Here is an 18,237-nt window from a genome sequence, read left to right as displayed (position 1 = left end):
CACGCGGAAGTGAACACTCGCTAACAACAACAACCAAGGGAGCCTCAGTCATTGATGCGTTTCTGTCTCTTGGAGGAGTTTTTAAACAGCCATGGCTCTACCGCCTCAGCTCAAAGCCATCCAGCACCACCTGCGGACCGCACAGGAACATGAGAAACGGGACCCGGTCGTCGCGTACTACTGTGAGTTTTGTTTGCTGGCTAATGTTAGCCGTAGCTACTGTTAGCATCCCAGCTTTGTTTACCTGAGCCGACAGATGACGGTTGTGGCTAGATGGGATACAGCTACGGCCAGAAGCTATTTACGTACATTTACGCAAAGTCTCGCAAAATCTAATATAATAATACAATTTTTAATATTTTCACACAGGAAACGCGCGTTCGTTACTCTGGATTTTTAAAATCCAAATCACGATTTTCTTTTCCTAAACTTGACATGTCGTTTTGGTGTCTAAACGTAACTGACGTCGCCGTACGTTAGCTGTATCCCTTCTAGCCTCAACCACAGATGACTTTGTGTTAGCTTAGCGTTTATTTAAACTGGGACTTTACACATGAAGTGTGTTTGATATTATTAATGAGCCACTAAACTGCGGGTTAACAGTAATCTGGATTCTAACGGTTAGCCTGGCACCGTTAGCTTTGACAGTTTAAACTCCATCAACGTTAGCCTGGCACCGCTAGCTTTGACAGTTTAAACTCCATAAACGTTAGCCTGGCACTGCTAGCTTTGACAGTTTAAACTCCATAAACGTTAGCCTGGCACTGCTAGCTTTGACAGTTTAAACTCCATAAACGTTAGCCTGGCACTGCTAGCTTTGACAGTTTAAACTTCATAAACGTTAGCCTGGCACTGCTAGCTCTGACAGTTTAAACTCCATAAACGTTAGCCTGGCACTGCTAGCTTTGACAGTTTAAACTCCATAAACGTCGCATGCTAGCTTTGACAGTTTAAACTCCATAAACGTTAGCCTGGCAGTGCTAGCTTTGACAGTTTAAACTCCATAAACGTTAGCCTGGCAGTGCTAGCTTTGACAGTTTAAACTCCATAAACGTTAGCCTGGCACCGTTAGCTTTGACAGTTTAAACTCCATAAACGTTAGCCTGGCACTGTTAGCTTTGACAGTTTAAACTCCATAAACGTTAGCCTGGCACTGCTAGCTTTGACAGTTTAAACTCCATAAACGTTAGCCTTGTACTGCTAGCTTTGACAGTTTAAACTCCATAAACGTTAGCCTGGCACTGCTAGCTTTGACAGTTTAAACTCCATAAACGTTAGCCTTGTACTGCTAGCTTTGACAGTTTAAACTCCATAAACGTTAGCCTGGCACTGCTAGCTTTGACAGTTTAAACTCCATAAATGTTAGCCTGGCACTGCTAGCTTTGACAGTTTAAACTCCATAAACGTTAGCCTGGCACTGCTAGCTTTGACAGTTTAAACTCCATAAACGTTAGCCTGGCACTGCTAGCTTTGACAGTTTAAACTCCATAAACGTTAGCCTGGCACTGCTAGCTTTGACAGTTTAAACTCCATAAACGTTAGCCTGGCACTGCTAGCTTTGACAGTTTAAACTCCATAAACGGTCTGGCACTGCTAGCTTTGACAGTTTAAACTCCATAAAGCGTTAGCCTGGCAGTGCTAGCTTTGACAGTTTAAACTCCATAAACGTTAGCCTGGCACTGCTAGCTTTGACAGTTTAAACTCCATAAACGTTAGCCTGGCACCGCTAGCTTTGACAGTTTAAACTCCATAAACGTTAGCCTGGCACCGCTAGCTTTGACAGTTTAAACTCCATAAACGTTAGCCTGGCACTGCTAGCTTTGACAGTTTAAACTCCATAAACGTTAGCCTGGCACTGCTAGGTAACGTTTCCTCAACTTGTGACAACTGGAATTATTTGGGAATTTCTGTTTTTGTCCCTGTCATTGAGGCAGACATGTTCTATCTATCTGGGACTCATACATTATACATTAAGATTTGTGACTGTTGATAACAAATGTAAACTGTCATGTGAGATGTCACGATACCACCAATCTATCTTTAGTAACATTAGTCGGTTGGTCCCAATAAAAAAAATAATATATACACACACACATACACACACACAGGTCACTTATACATGTCCATTCCACTCCATTATAGACAGAATACCAGCTGAGATCAGTTGCATTGTTTTTTTAATCAGGGCAGCAGTTTTCAGATGACATCATGTGTTTACATCATGTCTAAAGGGTTCTCGACTGTTGGAGACAGAAGTGGCTGAAGAAATGCTTGAAATCCCATACTTTTTGGTCTAAACGTCATACCCAAATTAGAAGTGGTACAGCTCCCATATACTCTGACACTCTGGGGTGTGTCTGACATCAGTGGAAAGGTGACTGATGTGTGGGTGTGTTTGTGTATTTGAGAAGTGTTGTATTTTGTAGTTTTTTTTGCTTTTTTCTTTGCACTTTTCAAATGGAAATAAAAAAACAAAAAAAACGCAGACATATCTGTAGAAAAATAAATCATATAAAATCCATTTTTGAGTCTTTTGGCTTCTGGATGCCCTGTGTTGTCTGTCACCTGTCAGATGTGTTTACAGCAGTGTCTTCTAATCCTTTTACAGATGTATGACTTGGACGGAAATAAAAACCCTCCATTCTAGCCTCTGTAACTCTGTCAGTAAGGCCTAGGATCACCCTGACACTTGGAACAAAAACTTGAGTGTGTTTCCTTTCCAATGATACCAAGCACACCCCAGAGTGTCAGAGTATATGGGAGCTGTACCACTTCTAATTTGGGTATGATGTTTAGACCAAAAAGCATGGGATTTCAAGCATTTCTTCAGCCACTTCTGTCTCCAACAGTCGAGAACCCTTTAGACATGATGTAAACACATGATGTCATCTGAAAACTGCTGCCCTGATTAAAAAAACAGGTATTCTGTCTATAATGGAGTGGAATGGACATGTATAAGTGACCTGTGTGTGTGTGTGTGTGTGAGCTTTTATTTTGTTTAAAAGTCGTTTTCTTTCAAGAAAAGAATTGTAATATTTCAAAATAAAAATCCTCATATTTGAAGAAAAAGTCAGAATAAGTATAAAAGTCGTAATATTTGAAATTCAGGCTTCATTAAAGGAGTTAAAATGAGCACAACCTTAAACATGTACAGCAGTAAAATGCAGTTGGCTGGCTCAGCTCTAAAGAATGTGCTCCACCCCCACACCCTGCAACATCACATGATTGTGCTCCATTGTCATGATGTGACAATGGAGCGTCAAACACTATTACGTTGTGACTAATACATTTGTATGCACAGTGTTTTCAGAGTAATTGTATAGTTGTTTGAATCTGGTAAATCAGGCAGCTAGCAGATAGTGAGATGTTTTTACAGTGTGTTCAGGGGACAGGCAGCTAGCAGATAGTGAGGAGATGTTTTTTACAGTGTGTTCAGGGGACAGGCAGCTAGCAGATACTGAGATGTTTTTTACAGTGTGTTCAGGGGACAGGCAGCTAGCAGATACTGAGGAGATGTTTTTACAGTGTGTTCAGGGGACAGGCAGCTAGCAGATACTGAGGAGATGTTTTTACAGTGTGTTCAGGGGACAGGCAGCTAGCAGATACTGAGGAGATGTTTTTACAGTGTGTTCAGGGGACAGGCAGCTAGCAGATAGTGAGGAGATGTTTTTACAGTGTGTTCAGGGGACAGGCAGCTAGCGGAGAGTGAGGAGATGGTTGCTGTATGTGACAAAAAATGTTGTAGCCTAAAAAACACGTGACATCGCTTAGAGCACCTTTAAATAAGTTTAAAATGGGTGAACACGTCACATAGCTGTCTAACACACGGAGTTTTATAACCCCTTTATTTATAGAGGTGGGTAGAGTACCTTATGTAACTTCTCCGCCTCACAGCAAATGCCCTGTATTTGATAAGTGTGACTATTGTTTAGGCTGTCACCTTCTAAGTTTACTGATCAGAAGACGGAAAGTGTCATCACCTGGATGGCTTATCTCCTCCTCTAAACAAAAAAACAATATCCTGAGGAGAAACCTGGCAGATTTTATCCAAACATTTAGAATCGTGATTACTGCCGTCTCGGTCTGAAATAATACAACTGGTTTGTTCGGCTTTATTGTGACTATAAATTACAGGATTGAACAATGCCGTGTTGTTTTAGTAGGGCTGGACACTGAACTCTGATACTTTGTTTTAGGCACAGAGTGTTTTGCCTTCGTTTTAGCCCCCCTTCCGTGTTCCACGCTTAGAAATGATAATAACGACAAAAGATACAATATAAGAGTACAATAAAATAACATGGGTACATGAAATAGGATCCGCAGAGGATAGACACACACACACACAGACACACACACACACACACACACACACACACACACACACACACACACACACACACAGAGACAGACACACACATGCACACACGCACAGACACACTCCGACAGAGACAGAGGGACGCACACAGACACACACAGACAGACGGACACACACACAGACACACTCCGACAGAGGGACGCACACAGACACACAGACACACAGAGTCAGACAGCAGAGGACACACACATGGAGCAGACACACATGCACACACTGCGCAGACACACACACATGCACACACACACAGACACACATACTCAGACAGATGGACACATGCACACACACACACACACACACACACATACACTTAAGCACTTACTAGAACTATCATATGTAATTTACAGCCAAGGTACCCGACAAGATGACGTCCTCAAATGTCTTGTTTTGTCCACAACTCAAAGATCTTCAGTGTCCTGTCCCAGAGGAGAGAAGACACTAGAACATATTCATATTTAACAAGCTGACATCACACAAGTTTTCTATAAAAAATGACTCAAACCAATTAATTAATTATCGAAATAGTTGCTGATTAATGTAATAGTTGCAGACTAATCGATTAATCTTTGCAGCTCTACAGCAAGCGACTGTTTTAGAATGATATATCCAGGTTTCATCATCAGCATCATATTTTTTTGGTGTATAAAGTCCAGTCTAGTTTCCCGTGAAGTAGGGCGAACTATCTGAGCTGACTTCTGATTGGGAGTATAGGGAGCGGAGTGCAGCAGGGGTCTGCATCTGACCCAGTTGCTCGAGGCGAAATGCACATGAAAAGGTATGGAAAAGCAGAAACCCCCCCCCAAAAAAATCTGTCAGATCAAAGGCATGTGCCCTGACAGACACTTGCTTCTTCTGACAGCTGAGGGGAAGACTTTATACTGAGAAAGTATGATCTTGTTAAGTGGCAAGTTATGAATCTATTATGTGGCATCTTACCGAGTAACTCTCGTTGTTCAGGTGCAGATGAAGGCTGTTAAACCACTGCCCAACCGAATATATATTTTAGCATTAAAGTACCCATATTATGAAAAAAAACACTTTTTCTGGGATTTGGGGTGTTCTTTTGTGTCTCTGGAGCTTCCACACGCATACAAACTTTGAAAAACAACCCTCCGTGCTGTTCTGAGTGAGATACAGTTTCTGAATGTGTCCTGTCTTCAGTCTCCTGGTGAGCTGGTCAAAATCGGCATGGCTTGTGATGTCACAAGCCGAAACGAGCTGGCTAACCACAACCGTTAGCTCGTAGCATGCTAATGCTAACGCTAGCATGCTACCTCATTCTCAATAGCAAAGCACTGCTACAACACACACAAGTTCACCATAATCTACAAAAGAACTACTTCCATGTGCGCCCTCATTTAGAAGAAGTCTCCCAGCTGATCCTGCCTTGTAACTGACTGAAGGTGGAGAAACAGCCTTTCTTTTACTGTCTATGGAGCTAGCTAGCTGACATGATCTACAGCTGAGCTACTGAGCATGTGCAATCAAAGATAGTACAGAAGAAAAGAGGTCTCACTCTGTAGCTAAAACAGAGACCAGCTGAAAAGAGGATCTGCAGCAGTGAGAGAGAGCTGTGCAGTACAACAACAATGTGGTGTTTTTTGAAAATTAAACCATGTAAACCTATTCTGGTACAACCTTAAAATACAATTATGAACCTGAAAATGAGCATAATATGGGCGCTTTAATGTGACCCGAAATCGGGAAGAAATGTTAACATTGGTCAATGTTGTGTGTGTGATATCGGTTACGCCGCCTACCCACTGGCAGTTGAAATCAGCTCCGATACGGCTGCGAAATGACAGGAAGTCATTCATTTCCTCTGGAGATTCGCAGACCGCATGCGAATGGGTCCGAAAGAGCGCGATGCGAACAAAAACGTGTCGGTTGGTCATCCGGATGCGCTAAAAAAATGTAACTCTTACGACAAGCTACGGACGGTTCCTATCCGACAATCCCAGCGGAAGTTAGCGTAGCTGTAGTACTGATTAACAAACCTGCTAATGCTAATTAGTTAGCTATCAACAGACATCGAACTATTGACATTATACCCTATATCACGTTTAACTATTGACATTATACCCTATATCACATTTAACTATTGACATTATACCCTATATCACGTTTAACTATTGACATTATACCCTATATCACGTGTAACTATTGACATTATACCCTATATCACGTGTAACTATTGACATTATACCCTATATCACGTGTAACTATTGACATTATACCCTATATCACGTGTAACTATTGACATTATACCCTATATCACATTTAACTATTGACATTATACCCTATATCACATTTAACTATTGACATTATACCCTATATCACATTTAACTATTGACATTATACCCTATATCACATTTAACTATTGACATTATACCCTATATCACATTTAACTATTGACATTATACCCTATATCACATTTAACTATTGACATTATACCCTATATCACATTTAACTATTGACATTATACCCTATATCACATTTAACTATTGACATTATACCCTATATCACATTTAACTATTGACATTATACTCTATATCACGTTTAACTATTGACATTATACCCTATATCACATTTAACTATTGACATTATACCCTATATCACATGTAACTATTGACATTATACCCTATATCACATTTAACTATTGACATTATACCCTATATCACATTTAACTATTGACATTATACCCTATATCACGTTTAACTTTCTGTGAGAAAGGACGAGACCCTAACGTTATATCCTGGCATGTAGTTGTTAAAGACATATGAGATGCTTTTAATAAACGATTGCAAATAAAGCAAACTGTTTCTAATAAGGAACGTTACACGCTGTTTGCAGGTAACGTTACTATTGACGTTCAAAATCCCACAAAAAAACGAATCCCAAGATTGGAAATCGGATACCTTCCCAACGAACAAATATCCAAATAGTGGAATATCCTATTTAAAAGATATCTTCTGTTTTTGTTAGGGATGCACTGAATCCAGGATTCAGCTGAATATTGGGCTTTCTGACGGGGTTGGGTTTCTGCTGAACCCTACGCTCGCACTCCGCGCGCTACGCTGGTCGCCGTAATGACGGCGCCGTTGATTACAGGAAGGTGTTTACGTAGGTGGAGCTTCAATGCAGCAGGCTGAGAGGAAGTGGAAATGGAACTGGTGAGCAGAAAAAGGGTTGTTTGGCAGTACTTTCAGTCAAAAGAAGGCCATTCAAGTCCAGCTACATGTTCAATCTGCAATGCTGATTAGTCTGGTGGTGGCGAGGACCCTAAACAATACACAACATCACCGCTGTTACAACATCTGGTATGAAACATCTGGAAGAATACGAGCTGAGCATGAAGGAATCTGCAGACAGCAGCCAGAATGCAGCAACTTCAGGTACGGCAAAGGAAGGACAGTCACTGTTTACTTCATTAATGTGTTGACTGTGTTCATGGACTGAGGACGGGACGAGGACTCAGCAGAATCTCAAAAATCTGGATTCAGTGCGTCCCTAGTTTTTGTATTTCTGGGTTAAATGAAGATATTAGTTTCTTAGATGCTCTTACAGTGTCTTACAGTTTTCTCTATGGATGTTTGACTGTGTACATCTTAAACATCTTCTTTAATCTGTCGGTGGTGAAGTGTCCCATCATGACAAGCTCATAACGGAAGGAATTTGTCACCTGTGCAAGCTGTGCTGTTTCTTTTTCCGTGGATCTATGTTGTCACATTTTTGACAGCTTTATAGATTATTATTTTTGGGGGGTTTTCCGCCTTTAATTTTTGACAGGACAGCTAGGCGAGAATGGAGAGAGAGAGAGAGAGAATGGGAAGACATGCAGGAAATCGTCACAGGTTGGATTGAAACCCTTGACCTCTGCGTCAAGGTATAAACCTCTCAGTACATGTGCGCCTGCTCTACCCACTGATCCAACCCGGCCACTTTTTTTTTTTTTTGCCAGGTTTATAGATAAAAATGCGAGACACTTTACACTCAAAGCGCTGAAAGCAAACATATCAAATGAAGAGAACCTGGCAGAGTGGAGATTTCCATATTTATCTCCACAAATCATTTTCCTCAAGGTTAAAAGCAAACACGCCCTGAGAGGTGGTTAACGTACTTCAGGGGTTTTTCTGTTGATTCTGCAGCGGTCGCTGTAAAAAAGGAACAGATTCTTGGCATCTTTGGGAGACTGAGTGGTTGCAAGATTCATCAGATGCTTTAACTGTTCATTTTAGTGTTTGGAGAAGATGTGACCTGCCGAATGGATGGTTAGACACTGTCCAATCTCATTAGATGATGTATTACACCGAAACACAGGCTGGGGGTTATTCTGCCGATGATGTAGGAGACTGTTGACTTATCAGCCAACATTCAGAGTTTTCTTAAAATGTTTCTTTTTCCAAATCTTATAATGTCTCAAAGGTGTAGTCAGACAAGTTTGTTATTGTGAATGTTTGGACCCAAGTGATGCAGAGTTCCCCGAGATCACCTGTCCGTCACACAGAGTGGCTGCTGCTGTAATGTCTTTTTGCCTCGGAGACGGTACTTAGTGGATTAAAAGGGAATCAGAGATCAGTTGGGCTGTTTTAATGGGCAGTGTTTGCTCAGATCGCAGCAGATAAGCGGATTAACCCAGAGCAAGAACACAGTTTTTCTCACTGATGTCTGATGTTCTGCGATAGAAGTGGTTGACAGCAAGGGAAAGAAAGTATTGGAATTGATTTGGATTATTTCCAAGTCTAGCAAAATGGCACCGGACATTTTTATTTCTTATTTCAGAGGTAAGTCCGAGCAGGTTAGTGTTAGTTTTTTTTTAACATAATAGACGTAGATATTTGGCGGAGGGGTTAAGGATTCCTTCCACCTATAAAAAGGTGTTTTTCAATAATAATAAAAATGCGCAATCACGTCATTTTTGGACCGTTATTATCACCACATCTGTGTCTAAAACGTTAGAAAAGCTAGAGCAGATAATGAATAAATAAGACTCAAAAAGCCAAAAGACAAACCCTGCTAAAGAAGGAAGTCCACTGGGGACAAAGATACAACCATCAGATCTGAGGAAAGGCTTTTGATGTTCAGAGGGATTTTTACCTTCATTCGGCTTAGGCCCAGCTCACACCTAACAACTTCTCTTTGTGATTCCACTGTCGCAGACAAATCTTAAATCTGGGAATGAAATCCTGAGAGTCAGGGCGGGCAGACAGACGCACGCAGGCAGACAGACAGACGGACGCAGGCAGTCAGACGGACGCACGCAGGCAGACAGACGGACGCACGCAGGCAGACAGACGGACGCACGCAGGCAGGCAGACGGACGCACGCAGGCAGACAGACGCACGCACGCAGGCAGACAGACAGACGGACGCACGCAGTCAGACAGACGCACGCACGCAGACAGACAGACGGACGCACGCACGCAGACAGACAGACAGACGCACGCAGGCAGGCAGACGCACGCACGCAGGCAGACGGACGCACGCACGCACGCAGGCAGGCAGACAGACAGACGCACGCAGGCAGGCAGACAGACGCACGCACGCGACGCAGGCAGGCAGGCAGGTAGACAGACGCACGCACGCAGGCAGACGGACGCACGCACGCACGCACGCAGGCAGGCAGACGGACGGACGCACACAGGCAGGCAGACAGACCCACGCAGGCAGACAGACGCACGCAGGCACGCAGGCAGACAGACGCACGCAGACAGACAGACGGAGGCAGGCAGACGAACGCACGCAGGCAGACAGACAGACAGACAGACAGACGCACGTAGGCGGATGCACACAGGCAGACAGATGCAGGCAGGCAGACAGACGCACGTAGGCGGATGCACACAGGCAGACAGATGCAGGCAGGCAGACAGACAGACAGACGCAGGCAGACAGACAGACGCACGCAGGCAGACAGACGCGCGCACAGAGGCAGACAGATGCAGGCAGACAGACAGATACAGGCAGACAGACGCACACGGACAGACGCACGCAGGCAGGCAGACGCACGCAGACAGACAGACGCACACGGACAGACGCACGCAGGCAGACACACACACACACACACATAGACGCACGCAGACGCACGCACCCAGAATGAAATCCTGAGAGTCGGGCGCTCCCGTCGTCTCCATCGTTTGGTGTAAGGTCATACAACTCAGTCCCAGTTTGTCTTTTTCCCGTCTGGACTTTCTGACAAAATCAAACTTGTTTGATATTATAGTAAGTTTAAAGTCTTCTAGTCTGTGACTTAAAAAAAAACTCAGTACAGTTATGAGAGATTGTCTTTAGATGTGAGATAGTGTCACACTAAAGCTTCATAATGTTGAAGGAGAAACTCTGAGTATGTTGTGTTTAGCAGGGAGCCTCAGTGATCCAGCCAAACCACTGGAGGTCAGCAGGTGTGTGTGTGTGTGTGTGTGTGTGTGTGTGTGTGTGTGTGTGTGTGTGTGTGTGTGTGTGTGTGTGTACTCGTCTAGAACTGTGGTTTCCAAACTTTTCCACATCCAGGACCCTAGACAATTGCAGTTTATTTATTATTATTATGTAGACTTTATACTTTTTTGAACCGCGTGATGCTTCTTAATTTGTTATTCATTATGTGAGGACGTTTATTCCAAAGACTAATCTCTTAATCTCTTAGCATTAAAACCATTTGTTCCAAAAGGCTGAATCTCCTCTGTGCTTTCCTCCTTTTTGAGTGACCGTTGGTGCGTTTCGTCCGTCTCTCGGCCGCAGCCCTTCATCATCACGTTTATCTAAATTAGTGGGATAACGCAGGCCAATATTTCCCCTCACCTCCACCCTGGAACAGGACGATCAATGGCGGGTTGAGTCGAAGCCCTGATTAGTTTCGCTGTAATGAAGCAGTAAAATTCAGCAGCAGCTCTACCGGCCGACAGATTTTTGGCTGTGTGACGGCCGCTGTTTCACACTGATTGGGTCATTGACATTATTAATGAGCTGCGGAGTCCCCGCCTCACACACACGCACGCACAAACGCGGACACACACACAAACATACGCGCACACACATACGCGGACACACACGCACACACACACAAACATACGTGCACACACATACACGGACACACACACACACAAACATACGCGCACACACATACGCGGACACGCACGCACACACACACAAACATACGTGCACACACATACACGGACACACACACACACAAACATACGCGCACACACATACGCGGACACAAACATACGCGCACACACACATACGCACGCGCACACACACATACGCACACATATGCACGCGCACATACGCACACGCACACATACACACGCACACACACACATACGTGCACACACATACACGGACACACACACACACACATACGCACAGACACACACACACACATACGCTCGCACAGACACACACACATACGCACAGACACACACACACACATACGCACGCACAGACACACATACGCACAGACACACACACACACATACGCTCGCACACACACACGCTCGCACACACACGCTCGCACACATACGCTCGCACACATACGCACGCACGCACACACACACAGACACACAGACACACGCACACAAACGCACACAGACACACACACGCACACAAACGCAGACAGACACGCACACAAACGCAGACAAACACACACACAGACGCACACACACACACACACAGACACACACACACAGACACAGACACACACACACAATGCAAAGGCTTTCCTGAATGGGAAGATATCATGGAGGTGTTTTCCTTAACTTAGTCAAGCTGACCTCCAGTGGAGAGTGTTACACGGGATAGTGGAAGTCAACACCTTTCTGTCTGTCATCAGTCCTGGTGTTAGCAACAAATGTCCTCATTGTGATGAAAAAGAAACTGTGTTTCATTGTTATTCTGAGTGTGTGCGCCTGTCACCGTTGTTCTTGCTGCTGGAGGAACTGTTCAGTAAAGTAGGGGAGATTTTCTCCAAACACATGTTCATCCTTGGGTTCAGGTACAGTAGGTTAGCTAAACATAAATGTCAGCTGTTGATCTTCATCCTGGGCCAATCAAAGATGGCTGTGTATGTGAGCAGGAAGAGGAAGGTGGAAGACTCTGTTGATATTAATGTGAATCTGCTGTTTACTCGGATGGTGGAAGCCAGAATCAGGATTGACTTTAGTTATTATAAAGAGATGAAGGATGTTCTGTTGAAAAGAGATTATTTTTGTAGATGGAACATTAATAAAATAAAGTTCCTTTAAAAATCAAATCTCTCTTCCTCTCTCTCTGTCTCCCTCTCCTTTTTCCCCTCTCTCTCTCTGTCTCTCTCTCCTTTTCCCTCTCTCTCCTTTTTCCCTCTCTCTCTCTCTCTCTCTCTCTCTCTCCCTTTTCCCTCTGTCTCTCTCTCTCTCTCTCTCTCCCCTCTCCTTTTCCCTCTGTCTCTCTCTCTCTCTCTGTCTCTCTCCCTCTCTCCCTCCCCCTCCCTCTACTGTCTCTCTCCTTCTCTCTCTCTCTCCCTCTCCTTTTCCCTCTGTCTCTCTCTCTCTCTCTCTCTCTCCTCTCCTTTTCCCTGTGTCTCTCTCTCTCTGTCTCTCTCTCTCTCTCTCCTCCCTCCCTCACTGTCTCTCTCTCTCTCTCTCTCTCTCTCTCTCTCTCTCTCTCTCTCTCTCTCTCTCTCTCTCTCTCTCTCTCTCTCTCTCTCCCTCTCCTTTTCCCTCTGTCTCCCTCTCTCTCTCTCTCTCTCTCTCTCTCTCTCTCTCTCTCTCTCTCTCTCTCTCTGTCTCTCTCTCCTTTTCCCTCTATCTCCTCTCTCTCTCTCTCTCCCCCTCTACTGTCTCTCTCTCTCTCTCTCTCTCTCTCTCTCTCTCTCCTTTTTCCCTCTGTCTCTCTCTCTCTCTCTCTCTGTCTCTCTCTCTGTCTCTCTCCCTCTCCCTCTCTCTCTCCTTTTTCCCTCTGTCTCTCTCTCTGTCTCTCTCTCTCTCTCTCTCTCTCTCTCCTCCCTCTCTCTCCTTTTTCCCTCTCTCTCTCTCTCTCTCTCCCTTTCCCTCTGTCTCTCTCTCTCTCCCCCCCTGTACTGTCTCTCTCTCTGTCTCTCTCTCTCTCCCCCCCTCTGTCTCTCTCTCTCTCTCTCTCTCTCTCTCTGTCTCTCTCTCTCTCTCTCTCCTTTTCCCTCTCTCTCTCTCTCTCTCTCTCTCTCTCTCTCTCTCTCTCTCTCTCTCTCTCTCTCTCTCTCTCTCTGAAAAAACATCACAAAAGTGTCAAAGTCAGAATCTTTTTCACCCGAGAAAAGCGTTTAAATTATCGTTACGGCGATAAAAATGTGATTAATTGCTCATAAGAACAACAACACATTCAGTATTTACAGATCATTGTTGATCAAATGCTTTATTATGTCCACTGTGAAAAGTAGAGCAGATTTCAAATAAAGAGCAAACACATTAGACCTCCAAAAGTTTGCTTTGTTTTGGACAAATGAGTCAGAGTCCCTGTAGTCGTCAAACATGTACATCGCCCTTGTTATTACACAGAACTGCTGCACGCTGTGGTCGCACATTACATTGCACTTTATTGTTTGTTTTAAGTCTTTATTTCTTGTCTTATGTTTGTATGCCTCAGGGAACTACCACCTAAATGTCGTTATATTGTTGTCTGACCCCTCAGTATAGTGGCAATGAAGCTGCTGTGACTTGATCAGGACCCGCTGCTTTTAGAAACATTGCGTGCTGTTTTATTGATCATATTCAGAGTCTGCGTGGTTTATGAAGATACTAAAAAGTGACACTTTGGGAGTGTGTGATGAAGCACTTGTTATAGCTTTCATCTCTGACGGTGATTTAACTCCTCTGACACTGACAGACGCACACAGCGACGCAGCCGTCCTCCATCACAACGTCCTTGTCATTGATGAGAGGGAGACGGGAAGAGAGACAGAGGGAGAGAGGGAGAGAGACAGAGGGAGAGAGAGACAGAGAGAGAGGGAGAGAGACAGAGAGAGAGGGAGAGAGACAGAGGGAGGGAGAGAGGGAGAGAGACAGAGAGAGAGAGAGAGAGAGAGAGAGAGAGAGAGAGAGGAGAGAGCGAGAGAGAGAGAGAGGAGAGAGAGAGAGACAGAGAGGGAGACGGAGAGAGAGAGAGAGAGAGACAGAGGGAGACGGGGAGAGACAGAGGGAGACGGGGAGAGACAGAGGGAGACAGATGGAGAGACAGAGGGAGACGGGAAGAGAGACAGAGGGAGACAGATGGAGAGACAGAGGGAGAGAGGGAGAGAGACAGAGGGAGAGAGACGGAGAGAGAGACAGAGAGAGAGAGAGAGAGACAGAGAGAGACAGAAGAGAGACAGAGAGAGAGAGAGAGAGAGAGAGAGAGAGAGAGAGAGAGAGAGAGAGGGAGAGAGACAGAGAGAGACAGAGGGAGAGAGACAGAGAGAGAGAGAGAGAGAGAGACAGACAGGAGAGGGAGAGAGCCAGGAGAGGGACAGGAGAGGGAGGGAGAGACAGACAGAGGGAGACGGGAAGAGAGACAGAGGGAGAGAGGGAGAGAGACAGAGGGAGACAGATGGAGAGACAGAGGGAGACGGGGAGAGACAGAGGGAGACAGATGGAGAGACAGAGGGAGACGGGAAGAGAGACAGAGGGAGACAGATGGAGAGACAGAGGGAGACGGGGAGAGAGACAGAGGGAGAGAGAGAGAGAGACAGAGGGAGAAAGAGACAGAGGGAGACGGGGAGAGAGACAGAGGGAGAGAGGGAGAGAGACAGAGGGAGACAGATGGAGAGACAGAGGGAGACAGAGACAGGGAGAGAGACAGAGGGAGAAAGAGACAGAGAGAGAGACAGAGGGAGAAAGAGACAGAGGGAGAGGGGAAAAGACGGTGTGCTGCTAAATGGCCTCAGGAAGGAACTGGTTAAGAGTTGTGTTAAGATGTTTTTTAGAAACCTTTGGATCAGTCCCATTACTGACCACCAGGAGGCTCTGGGGAAACGTCTGGAAGTGGACCAACATGTAGGCTTGGCTGCAGTTTTTTCATTTTCTGTGGCCTTACATCCTCTCTGCTGTCAAAGCCGTCTTTCTGTTTGCACTTCATTGTGTTTGAGCAGCCAAAGAAGTGAACGTTACATGGGTGTAATCGCACAAAGGGCGTCTTTGTCTTTGTGTCTTTAAAGACTAACTGCACACATACAAAACGTGTGTGTCACGCTGGAGTTTTTTTGTTAGGAAATGTTGACAGCTCAGCGGTGCCTCCCCACCGTCCCGTCCCGTCCTGTCCTTTAGCTGAATGTTAAATGCTATGTGTTTTTTGGTATGTTGCCTTGATTAGGAGGGAAATAGAGAGAGAGAGAGAGAGAGTGTGTGGTTGTGTGTGTGTGTGTGTGTGGTTGTGTCTGTGTGTGTGTGTGTGTGTGTGTGGTTGTGTCTGTGTGTGTGTGTGGTTGTGTCTGTGTGTGTGTGTGGTTGTGTGTGTGGTTGTGTCTGTGTGTGGTTGTGTCTGTGTGTGGTTGTGTCTGTGTGTGGTTGTGTCTGGTGTGTGTGGTTGTGTCTGGTGTGTGTGGTTGTGTCTGGTGTGTGTGTGGTTGTGTCTGTGTCTGTGTGTGTGGTTGTGTCTGTTGTGTGTGTGTGGTTGTGTCTGTGTGTGTGTGTGTGGTTGTGTCTGTGTGTGTGGTTGTGTCTGTGTGTGTGGTTGTGTCTGTGTGTGTGTGGTTGTGTGTGTGGTTGTGTGTGTGTGGCTGTGTCTGTGTGTGTGTCGTGTGTGTGTGTGTGGTTGTGTCTGGTGTGTGTGTGGTTGTGTCTGGTGTGTGTGTGGTTGTGTCTGTGTGGTTGTGTGTGTGGTTGTATCTGTGTGTGTGTGGTTGTATCTGTGTGTGTGTGGTTGTGTCTGTGTGTGTGTGTGGTTGTGTCTGTGTGTGTGTGGTTGTGTCTGGTGTGTGTGTGGTTGTGTCTGGTGTGTGTCTGGTGTGTGTGTGGTTGTGTCTGGTGTGTGTCTGGTGTGTGTGTGGTTGTGTCTGTGTGTGTGGTTGTATTTGTGTGTGTGGTTGTGTGTGTGGTTGTATCTTTGTGTGTGTGTGTGTCTGTGTGTGTGTGTGTGTGTGTGTGTGTGTGGTTGTGTGTGTGGTTGTATCTGTGTGTGTGTGGTTGTGTCTGTGTGTGTGTGGTTGTGTCTGTGTGTGTGTGTGTGTGTGTGTGTGTGTGGTTGTATCTGCATATGTGTGTGTGTTTAAAAATTTCGCTTTTTGACGTTTCTTTTCGTTGCTTTTATCAACGTTTTTGTCCTCTTTTTTGACTCTTCTTTCAACGACTCTTCCCTCATTTGTCATAGTTTCTGTTGCCTTTCTTTGTCCAAATGTCTTTGGACTTTTATATGAATATTAGAAGAAACTATCACCAAGTATCTGACAATTAGTGACCACGTTTTAATTCTCTTTCTCTCTCTACCCAACCAACCAACACATAGCATTAAACATTTTCAGCAAATCCCTTCTGAACGCTGCATCACCTAAACACTACAGTGTCTGAGGTTGAAGATCTCTGCTGACTCTGCTGTCAGAGGTTGAACGTGTAACCGAAGCAGCTGAAGTTGTAACGATGCCGTCAGCTTCAAACATCTGGAGCAGCGAGCATTTTTTATTTTTTTTCCCACCCAGGTTTGTCATGTGTTTAACTGTGTTGCCAGGCTACCATTCACACATTAGTTGTACGCCACACAGTGTACGGTAATCCCTCTGTTTCCACCTCATGCTCGGTGTTTGAGTCACTGTCCTCTGTACAGCATCAACATAACAAAGTCTCAGTTCATAGGACGGGACGGTGGGGAGGCACCGCTGAGCTGTCAACATTTCCTAAAAAAAAGGTGTGTGTGTGTCTGTGTGTGTGTGTTCTTGTTTAACTATATTCGTGGGGTCCACAAACTGAGGGTCCTGACAGCTTTGTGGGGCCAAAATGCTGGACCCCCCAAGGTTAAAGGTCTGTTTGAGGGTTAAGACTTGGTTTTAGGATTAGGGTTAGAATGAGGTTCTGGTTAGGGTGAGGGTAAGGGTTAAGGTTAGGGATTTAGTTGGGATGGTTAAGGTTAGGGTAAGGGGCTAGGGAATGCATTATGTCAATGACGGGTTCCCACAAAGATAGTGAAACACACTGTGTGTGTGTGTGTGTGTGTGTGTGTGTGTGTGTGTGTGTTGAAGCTGTAAAGATGCCCTCAGCTTCAACCAACTAATCCGTTCATCCATTCATCTTTGCAGCTTCAGTGTTCAGTCTGCTTTTAACCGTCACATAGATGGAAGAGTCCTCTGCATTAAAACCTGAACACTAGAGCTGCAAAGATGAACGGATGAACGGATCAGTTGGTTGAAGCTGAGGGCATCTTCCCAGCTTCAGCTGTTTCAGTTACACACACAGCTCTTCATTTGCAAACAATTTAGTGTTCATGTGATCAAGGGGTTTTTCTAGGTTTTGGCGAAGACTGAGTTGCACGTATCGGGGTCCTTCCTCAAGAAAATGTTACGTTTCTCAACAGGGACGCACCGAATCCAGATTTTTTTGGGGTTCTGCTGAATCCTGAACCCCCTGGTTGAGGTTCTGCTGAATCCTGAATCCCCTGGTTGAGGTTCTGCTGAGTCCTCGTCCCGTCCTCAGTCCATGAACACAGTCAACACATTAATGAAGTAAACAGTGACTGTCCTTCCTTTGCCGTACCTGAAGTTGCTGCATTCTGGCTGCTGTCTGTAGATTCCTTCATGCTCAGCTCGTATTCTTCCAGATGTTTCATACCAGATGTTGTAACAGCGGTGATGTTGTGTATTGTTTAGGGTCCTCGCCACCACCAGACTAATCAGCATTGCAGATTGAACATGTAGCTGGACTTGAATGGCCTTCTTTTGACTGAAAGTACTGCCAAACA

The 18,237-nt window shown here is 45.0% G+C and overlaps 1 protein-coding gene across 2 annotated transcripts in view; it reads left to right on the top strand.

Moving 5' to 3' along the window:
* Window positions 1-18,237, top strand: part of vta1 (vesicle (multivesicular body) trafficking 1) — an 80,738-nt gene continuing 62,501 nt past the window's right edge. For both annotated transcript variants that reach the window (XR_013503398.1, XM_078274206.1), the window contains exon 1: window positions 1-182. Coding sequence is in view for 1 of the 2 variants with exons in the window: in XM_078274206.1 (XP_078130332.1) it covers window positions 92-182 (91 nt within the window). In the remaining variant the exon portion in view is untranslated. The remainder of the gene's footprint in view (window positions 183-18,237) is intronic.

The sequence above is a fragment of the Sander vitreus genome, chromosome 18 (genome assembly GCF_031162955.1).
Source record: "Sander vitreus isolate 19-12246 chromosome 18, sanVit1, whole genome shotgun sequence".
Lineage (NCBI taxonomy): Eukaryota > Metazoa > Chordata > Actinopteri > Perciformes > Percidae > Sander > Sander vitreus.
Note: the sequence above shows the minus strand (reverse complement) of the source record. Positions and strands in the feature narration are given on the sequence as shown.